The sequence below is a fragment of the Cucumis melo genome, chromosome 4 (assembly GCF_025177605.1).
Source record: "Cucumis melo cultivar AY chromosome 4, USDA_Cmelo_AY_1.0, whole genome shotgun sequence".
In the NCBI taxonomy this organism is placed as follows: domain Eukaryota; kingdom Viridiplantae; phylum Streptophyta; class Magnoliopsida; order Cucurbitales; family Cucurbitaceae; genus Cucumis; species Cucumis melo.
Genome location: NC_066860.1, coordinates 33670441 through 33680936, shown reverse-complemented (window position 1 = coordinate 33680936; position 10496 = coordinate 33670441). Strand labels below are relative to the sequence as shown.

General features: G+C 33.5%; 2 protein-coding genes across 2 annotated transcripts; one reads left to right on the top strand and one right to left on the bottom strand.

The window, feature by feature from the left end:
- Positions 1-1747: 1747 nt before the first annotated feature.
- On the bottom strand, positions 1748-2236 carry LOC103486422 (uncharacterized). Its single transcript, XM_008444378.3, has one exon. The coding sequence runs from the start codon at positions 2234-2236 to the stop codon at positions 1748-1750; it is 489 nt and encodes a 162-aa protein (XP_008442600.1).
- Positions 2237-5806: 3570 nt separating this feature from the next.
- On the top strand, positions 5807-8341 carry LOC103486423 (ABC transporter G family member 20). The gene is made up of 2 exons (XM_008444379.3): positions 5807-6397; positions 6510-8341. Exons 1-2 carry the CDS (start codon positions 5980-5982, stop codon positions 8270-8272), a joined length of 2181 nt encoding a protein of 726 aa, XP_008442601.1. The 5' UTR covers positions 5807-5979; the 3' UTR covers positions 8273-8341.
- The last annotated feature ends 2155 nt before the right edge of the window (positions 8342-10496 follow it).

The window sequence follows — 10496 nt, the reverse complement described above, 5'->3', positions numbered from 1 at the left end:
ATCAGAAAAAATAACGTTCATTAAAAGTAATAAGTTGATGTTCGAATTTGTAAAAGAAGTTTAGGAATGGTTTCAATATTTATGCACCTCGAGATGACACGAAAATGACATAGTAAACAATGAGTAAAAAAACATTTTTTTTTTATATGTACACATCAAGATGCTAACATCATCAATACATCACTCTATGAATAACATCAACAATAAACCACTCTTTTGACTATGCAGCACTTTATAATCATCTTCCAAAAAAGTCAAACAGTCTGATACCAAATCCTTGTTGAATGTGGAAAGCAAGCAGAGTCTTTATACTAAGTCGTTATTTATTGATCATGACATTATTCTAATCAATTAATTTACTTTTCAATAGGGCCTCATCTTTCATTATCTGTCAACAAATTATTAAACTAATTTAGAAATTCAATGGGCAAGTCTTTCGTAAAAACAAAAAGGCTATATGAAGTTGAATGACTGTTTATGAAGTGTAACACCATTGAAATTAAAATGATAGTTGACAATAGAATATCCATGTTAATAATTACCAAACTTTATAAAAAATGCTATTCTATCAAATAAATAATAATAACTTTTACAACTAACAACAAGAGCATAACTCAACTATAATTAATACATACTCCGTCTTTTATAGTTGAAGGTTCAATCCTTACAAATATTGATGCAAAATATATATTATCGACCAAAAGTTCTCGCATATCGTTAAATAAACAAAATCACAATTAACTTATCAATAAAATTATATTGAAAAAAACGTGTAAACTTAATTTTATGCTTCTAATAAGTTATATTTAGAGTTAATTCTATTTTATATGCAGTTTTGATGTTCGAATTTAATCATATTAAGAAGTCTCGAATTAGACCTTTAAAGATGGTTTTTTTACTTAAATAGGTTAAATAATAATGGTACCAATAATTTTTCATATGTTTTTTTCATTCCAAAAATGCACTTGAATCATTGATTTGAATTATTAAATTCGTACAATGTACATTTTATTTTTATTTTTTATATATATATTTGGATAAAGGCAAAAGAGAAAAGGTAAATTTAGTTAGAAAATGTTAAAAATTTGGGTACAAATATGGAGAGGAGCCCCACAAAAGGGGTGGAAATGTTTTTATCAACTGAAAGAATCCTAAGCAAAATCATATCCCCTCTAATAGTTTTCTCTATTTTTTTGCTTTTTAACTTTTTGTCTTTAAGTAATATTCCTTCAAATCTACTTATTACCTTTGAAGAAAAAAAAAAGGTCATTACGTATTACATATAATTTTCTTTCTTTGACTCTCTTTAAATTTTTTTATTCAACATTGACTCTCTTTATTAGAAAAAGAAAAAAAATTGGGTCGATGGATATGAAAATCCATGGAATTGAAGTCGAAGAAGGAGAGGAGATTGATTTGATGTCGGTTGCATTGAAAATTTAAGGGGTGATTTGTTAAATTTTTAGAATTTTGTAAGACATTGTTTGCAGTTTATAGATTAATTAAACTCACGATCGAGTTTAAAGTATAAACTTAGGATGTAACAAAGAGAAACGAAAGCCTCATTCATGGATGACAAACTATTCAATTTCTACTATGAAGATGATTTCAATTTGTTAAAAAAACAAAAGCAAATTCATGCAAGAAATTAGTGAAATAAACACAAACAAAATCCATTATCAACTCCATTAATTACAGATGAAGAAGAAAGGACATTGGAAAAACCAAATTCAGAATCAATTACCGTTTAATTTCTTCCACGACTTTGTTCTACCACATCAATAGTCGCAGCACAAGACAAAATCCTTCGAAAAATCCCAAACATAATGAAACTGCACGAAAATTTCTTCATCTTCTTCCAAATCAAACACTTCCCATTCCTCTTCTTCCTCTTCCGATTAAGATTAAGATTCAGATTCAGACTCAAATTCCTATTATCCTCTCCTAAACTTCCCCTCTTTCTCTGACCTAATTTCTCCTTCACTTTCTCCAAACACTTCTTCGTTTTCTCCCCAACGGATTCCTTCTTCCTCGAAAATTTATAGCTCCTCAAGTACATTTGCCTGCACGATACTCCATCCACTACCCGAACTCTCCGCCTTACTTTCGGAACCGCCGATTTCACGATCTCGTTCTCCGAATCTGTCCAATTGTTGAGGTTGATGTAGACCGCACGCGGTGTACGGACACTTCTGGCGTCGCTGATGCAGAACTTCGTTGTGCAGACGGCGCTCATCTTTCTTTAATAACCTTTTTTTTCCTTCTCGACGATCGTTAATGGCGGAGAACGGCGAGGAGGACCGGGAGCATTGGCTGAGCAGATACGTCCTTCGTTATTGATTTGTTTGTTTTTATAAAGAAAATTTTAGGAAATTCTCGTTTTTATTTTTATTTTTTAATTTCATTTTTTTATTGCATGGACCGATTTATTTTATTTATTTGTTGTCAGTAAAATCAACGGTCTAATATTGACATTATTATTGCTTTCCTATTTTTTATTTTTCTTTGTTTCATTAATAACTATAATTTTTACTCTTAAAAAAACAAAAAGAAACTTAAATACTCAATAAAAAAAAGAAAGAAAAACTTTTTTTTTTTTAGTTTTGAAATGATGGATTGATGTTAAAAAAAAAATTGAAAAACGAAAAACAAAATAAACATAATTATTGGTGGAAAAATAAGTAAACTAATTATCAATTAAATGTGTGTATTTTATGTGTGAATTTAATAAGTGTGGTTGGGAACTTGGGATATTATAACCTCTTAACATTTTGCTATTTTAGTTGAAACACACTTCTTTTAGTTCTTTAACTAATTAAGTTATATTTTAATTCTTTTTAATAAGAATTAATGGGAAACCTAAAAAAACTAATTTGATATTTGGTACACCACATGAGACTTTAATCTTTTATTTATTTGGTTAATAAGTGAAATTTGAAATATAAACATTTTTTTTTTAAGTATATTCGGATGGAAGATTCAACGACCCACTATTTTCTATGTTGAAGAGCATGTTAATTATTGTTGGACTAATCTTATTAGATTATGCCAACATCTTACGTTTAACAAACACATTAAATTCAATAATTTATAAGGTTGAGATAATATTATTGTAATGTTCCGTCGAATTTTAATGACAAAAAGTATGACTTTGGACTAGATTAAATGATGTTAGTCTTTTTTTTTTTTTTTGGGTGAATTTTGTGATAGCAAGATTGAATTACCAAATTTTTCAAAAAGAAAAAAAGAAAAAGGGGTTAGATTATAAATGTAGTTAAAATAATAAAAACAAATAATAAGAAGTGAAGAGTTTTGGATATTGGGCCATTTTAACGTAAGTCCCCACAATTGGATTTGGTTAGAACGGCCCAACATAAAGTCATAAGCCCAAGTTGTATAAATTTTTGATTTAAATCCGAGGATGGTTGCAAATTTAGTAATTATATTCAAAATAATTAAGTATATAGCAACATTTTAAAAAAATTGTAAATATAGTAAAAATCTGTCAAAATCTATCAATGATAGGAATCTATCACTGATAGATCATGTAGCAAATGTTGGTCTATCACTGATAAACTATAAGAGTCTATCAACGATAGAAGTATATCACTGATAGATTTTGCTGTATTTGCAATTTTTTAAAAATATTGCTACATACTTAATAATTATTCTAAAAATTGTTCCCTATTATAATTACCCTAAATCTTATAATCATAATAATCACCGTTCAAGTAAATGGATTTTTATTTATTTTCCAAATTTATATTGAGAAGAATAATTAAGACTAACAACATGTCTACTGATCTATAAACAAAATTAGTGTAATCACATGAGTATATATTGATTTATTAATTTTAATATATTTTAATAGCTTACGTAATTAGATTGTTTTTTTATAATCACACTTAGATATTTTTGCAAACGCAAGTTGTTTAACCCGTAGGTTGAGTGTATTATATAACCAATTAGTCAAGTGTTCTCAAATCTCTCTCACTGAATAATCAACTTCACTGAACGAGAAAGACGTTTCAACAACCTCTTCAACTAAACCAACAGTAGAAATTGCAAACTTATATGGTCTAAGAGGCGGCTTCTTACTCCTTAACTTTCCTATCGTCAACCACTCACTTATAATTACGCTAAAGGTCAGACACCTCAAAAGAAAAACCGAGGTTATTTGATTTACATTGTTTAGATCGATTGCGTAGCAATGTTTTTACCAACAACATTAATTGCAATAGATTAATTATTCTCCTATTATAACACCAATAATATTTGAGGAAAAAAAAATTAGAAATTCGTTCAAAAGTATCTAAAACAACTGGTAGATCCCACCTAATTTTCAAATATACCTCTATTATTAGATTGTATTAGTTGATTAGTGATTTATTCGCGAGCTCAAGTTTCATTACACTGATAAAACACGAGTAAATAACACAACACAATCTACGGTATAATTGTTTCGATAATAAAATTAATCATAAACTAAATGTATGAATTGCTTTGAAAATTTCATCGAGAGTTTAGAGAAACTAAAATCAAGTACTAAAGCCAGAAACTTATTAATGTTAATACTCATTTCTTGAAGAAATAAGAAAGGAATCTATATATAAAATGTTATAAAAGTTTAGTAAAATCGGAGTCATGTGAATTATTGTTATTATAGTAATAACAAAGGGACGAAATGGGAGGTTGGGTTAACATACCCACCTAATGCTATCAAATTAAACTTTTTATCAATTACTTCTTCCTCTAATGGGAATTTCCAAAATGCTTGACAATCGAAAACGTGTGGAAAACATCATAATCGACACTCTTTATGCTTAATTTATTAGTTGATGGAATGTATAGATTTAACTTTGAGTATGTGGACAAACATACCTATATGGGCATGTATTTACATATTTTCTAGATCATAAATAAACGACAAAAATATCGATGAACTAAAATTATTAATTAAAAAATTAGCCAATTAGAATAACTACGTCTACTCTTATTTGTAAATACAAATAAAGTAACTAAAATGTTAGTTTGGATTGACTTAAAATAAAAATAAAGAAGATTTTTCTCAAAAAAATTAAAATTCATTTCTATGAAAATTTTTATTTGGTAAAATTGTATAAAATATACTTAAAATATTTTTCGATCTTTTTAAATAACTCAATTTTTTTTAAAATATCTCATTTTTCAAATTAAATCATGGAGAAAGATATTTCAAACAAACCCTAAATATTAAATTACTTTTTTAGCTTTTAAATTTTTAAACAAATCTCTAATATTTTCTTAGACTTTTCAATTGTGTTAGATATGTATTCAATAAATTTCACATTTTTATTAGAAAAGTTTGTAGTCTAAAATAAAAATAACTTTAAAAAGTTTAAAACACCGTCAAATTGTTTATATTTTGAAATTTATTACATTTTAAATTTAGTCTAATTATTTATTTATTTTTAATTAAAAAAGAACTTTTTATTATCTAGTAGAATTTTTACCATACGAATACTTACGTGAAATTTATTGTTGTCATTTAAGATAAAAACTAATCTCGATTAAGTGTGAGTAAACTTAGTTTAAGTATAATAAACATGTTAGTTAGTCATCACTACTAACCAAACTTGGAAGGAGTAAAATTAAAAGTTTATTACAAATATTAATAATTCATTTGTATAAACATATGATATTTTAATTGATCATTAAATAAAATATCTAAGGTTTCGTGAGTACGTAAACACACACACACACACATAGATATATATATATATATAAGAAATTGGAAGTTGGGTTGATTTATGTATGGCTATTGGTAAGAAAATGGGAACATTGCCGTCTCCCAATATTCTCCGGCCGTTGGAAGTTTGATACTCCAAATTCAACAACCCAAATTTCTCTTCCCACCTTATAAATTCCTCAATTTCGGTCCATTTCCTAACTAAATTTTCGATTTTTCCGACCCCTTAACCAAATCGCCGCGCCGTTAAAATGGCTTCAATTGGCGGCGACAATTTTTCGTACTTCAACAATAACGAATTGGAGCTAAGAGAGATCGGCCGGCGTCCCACTCTCGGCGAGCTTCTGAAGCGAGTGGAAGATGCTCAGTCGCCGGACCACAGTGTCGTCGATGTTAGTTATGGGTGTAGGTATCCGGCGGCGGCGCCGTTGTTGTATCCTTTCAAGCTGTCGTTTCAGAATCTGAGTTACAGCGTGAAAGTTCGGCGGAGAGGAGGGGGTTCGTCGTTGCCGGAGAATTTGGCGGCGGAGGAGAGTGGTGGAAGGGTTAAATTGTTGCTTAATGATATCTCCGGCGAGGCGAGGGAAGGGGAAATTATGGCGGTGCTCGGCGCCAGTGGGTCAGGGAAATCTACGCTGATCGACGCTCTCGCTGATCGGATTGCAAAAGGTAGTTTTGTCAATCCCTTGTTTAGGTTTAATAGTTATTTGTTTCCACTACCTTTCTAAATATTCAATTTTGTGATTAACGAGTTGAGTTTCAACGTTTTTATTTTGACTAGGGAAGTTGAAAGGGAAGGTGACATTAAACAATGAAGTGTTGGAATCTGGACTATTGAAAGTAATCTCTGCTTATGTTATGCAAGATGACCTTCTATTTCCGATGCTAACTGTGGAAGAGACTCTTATGTTCTCGGCGGAGTTTCGGTTACCTCGCTCTCTCTCAAAATCAAAGAAGAAAGCAAGAGTTCAAGCTCTAATCAACCAATTAGGTCTAACAGCTGCTGCAAATACTGTCATTGGTGATGAAGGCCATCGTGGCGTCTCCGGTGGAGAACGACGTCGTGTGTCTATTGGAATTGACATTATTCACGATCCGATACTTTTGTTCCTTGATGAGCCAACTTCAGGCCTTGATTCCACTAGCGCTTTCATGGTTGTCAAAGTTTTGCAAAGAATTGCACAAAGCGGTAGCATCGTCATCATGTCGATTCACCAACCAAGCTACCGAATCCTCTCTTTACTTGATCGATTAATCTTTCTCTCCCATGGACAAACTGTTTATAGTGGCTCTCCAACAGATTTACCCAATTTTTTGGCCGAGTTTGGACATCCAATTCCAGGGAACGAAAATAGAACGGAGTTCGCCTTAGATTTGGTTCGAGATTTAGAAGAAACTGTTGGAGGAACCAAATCTATGGTTGAACACAATAAATCATGGCAGAGGAAGAACAATGATCACTTAGAAGATTACGAAATTCATCGTGATTTTTCTCGCCGATTTCATCTTTGTCTCAAAGATGCTATTAGTGCGAGCATTTCAAGAGGAAAATTAGTCTCAGGAGCTCCAATTGATTCAAATCGTTCCTCTTCGTTCTCCAAATTTTCAAATCCTCTTTGGATTGAGATTTTAGTGATAGCGAAACGATCGATTATGAATTCAAGGAGAATGCCAGAGCTATTTGGAATTAGACTGGGTGCTGTTTTGATCACAGGAATAATTTTAGCCACCATGTTTTGGCATCTGGATAACTCCCCTAAAGGCATTCAAGAACGGTTAGGATTCTTCGCATTCGCCATGTCCACAACCTTTTACACATGTGCAGAGGCCATCCCTGTTTTCCTTCAAGAACGATACATCTTTATGAGAGAAACAGCCTACAACGCTTACCGTCGATCTTCATACGTCCTCGCACATTCATTAATATCAATTCCATCATTAATTATCCTTTCTCTAACCTTCGCTGGAACAACGTATTTCGCTGTCGGTCTTGCTGGTGGCTTCTCCGGGTTTGTTTTCTTCTTTTTTGCCGTACTCTCCGCATTTTGGGCCGGAAGTTCATTTGTCACCTTTCTCTCTGGGGTTGTTTCTCACGTAATGTTGGGCTACACCGTCGTTGTAGCCATTTTAGCATATTTTCTTCTCTTTAGTGGCTTCTTTCTCAGTCGAGACCGCATGCCACCTTACTGGATATGGTTCCATTACATGTCGTTGGTGAAGTATCCATATGAAGCAGTACTGCAAAACGAGTTTGAGGCAAAATCAGGGTGTTTCATTCGCGGTGTTCAAATGTTCGATAATACGCCGCTCGCAGTAGTACCGTCAGCGATGAAGGTGGAGTTGTTGAAGAGCATGGGGAAGACATTAGGACTCAACATCACCGGATCTACGTGTGTTACGACCGGTTCCGACGTGTTAAGGCAACAAGGGATTACAGATTTGAGCAAATGGAATTGCATTTGGATCAGCATGGCTTGGGGATTCCTTTTCAGGATTTTGTTTTACTTTGCCCTCTTGTTTGGTAGTAAAAACAAGAGGAAGTGAATATAACAAAAGATAAAGTAAAGAGAAAAAAAAAAAACTGAAAAATAAAATTTCTCGTTCTGTGTGAAATTATACACCACAAGAAGAAGGTTGCAATAGGTCTCGATCATGTTTTCATAATTAAGCTTATAAACACAAGTTTAAATTCTAAATTTTAAAAATAAAAAAGGCTATCTTTTCAACACGTTATAAATTAGTTTGAAAATAACATTCATCTTATCACAAATATTTAGAATTGTAATATTACCAACCAAATGAACATAACACAGTTGATAGTATGTACTAACGACTTCAAAGTTCAAAATTACAGGTTTAACTACAAACCCCTAATATCGTAAAAAAGAAAAATCAAGTGATGACTGTTGAACAGGAAATTTTGACCAATTAAATCACGCCACGTCATCACAGCAAAATTGAGATAATTATAATTTGATTGGATTTAGGTAGTCAAGTTTTCTCATACCCAACCTAGTTCAAGGCCCTAAAAAAAAATTGGGCCAAAGAAATAATGGACCAAGCCCGTCAAACAATTGGACCCGGACACGAACCCAACAAGCAAATGGGCCCAAGCCCAGAGTGTCAGGTGGGCTCAAGCCCAAGCCCAATAAGCAAATGGGCTAAGTCTAAGTCCAACAGACAAATAGGCCCAAGCCTAACAAACAAACAGGCCCAAGCCCACTTAAAGCCCATAAAATTTCTCTATAAATAGAGACATCTACCATTCATTTGAGAGACCTTTGATTGAAGAGAAGAATCGAAGCTCTGAAGAATTGAAGACAAAAACTTCTGAAGCCTCTCAAGACGTGCAAGTTATCATCAACCTCAGAATCAACCTTCTGAAAAATCGAAGACTTGGAAGGTCAAACTTTCCTTGAATTCCAGAAGATTGAAGCTCGAACTGACTTGTAGTTACAACTTCTTGAAGATCGAAGACCACGAAGTTTTAAATTTTACTTTTTGTATTCGAGAGAAAGAATCAAAGGAGTAAATATTAGAGATTGTATCCACAATACATAAATCAATACAAAGTTCGATTCCACGAATTAAATTTCTCCTGAAATCTCGTGTGAACAATTTGGCACGCTCAGTGGGACGATCTCTACCTTTCATCTCTTTCTCTTTTCGAAGAACATCCAAAGAAAATCATGACATCTCAAGGCAACACTTCCAAAGCTCTCAGTGACATCGGCAAACGGCCAAACACCCGTAGCCGCTCAAGGGAGATTCAGTCATCTGAAGATATGCCTCCTTTTGAAGTTGCAAAGAATATTTGGGAGCAAATCTCTAAGCCACCAAAAGGTGGAATTGTAATCAAAGAGAATCCTGCGGTTGATGAACGCAACTCGTTGTCTGAGTGCTCAAACGAGGAGGTTCCACAGCCAAATATAATGTCAGTTATGGTAACTAACGTGGATACAAGTGAAAATAGAATGGCAGAGCTTGAAAAGAAGGTGAACATGCTCATGAAGGTGGTGGAAGAAAGGGATTATGAGATTGCATTTCTAAAGAATCACATTGAAAGTCGTGATGCTGCTGAATCAAGTCATAAACATACTGTCAAGAATACTGACAAAGGGAAGGCAGTTATGCAAGAAAGTCAACCACAAAATTCGACCTCAATTGCATCGTTGTCTGTTCAACAATTACAGGAGATGATTGCAAGCTCCATCAAAACGCAATATGGTGGACCTGCTCAAACTTTCTCCTTGTACTCCAAACCATATACGAAGAGGATCGACAATCTCAGAATGCCGAATGGATACCAACCTCCCAAGTTCCAACAGTTTGATGGAAAAGGCAACCCAAAACAACATGTTGCTCACTTCATCGAAACATGTGAAACTGCTGGTACGCGAGGAGATTTATTGGTCAAACAGTTCGTTCGAACTCTCAAAGGAAATGCCTTCGACTGGTACATCGATCTGGAGCCTGAATCCATTGATAATTGGGAGCAACTTGAGAGGGACTTTCTCAACCGTTTCTATAGCACCCGACGTATCGTCAGCATGATGGAGTTGACAAACACAAGACAACAAAAGGGAGAACTAGTCATCGACTACATCAACCGATGGAGAGCTCTGAGTCTTGACTGTAAGGATCGACTCACCGAACTGTCTGCAGTGGAGATGTGCACCCAAGGCATGCATTGGGGACTTCTTTATATTTTACAGGGAATAAAACCTCGCACGTTCGAAGAGTTGGCGACTCGTGCCCATGATATGGA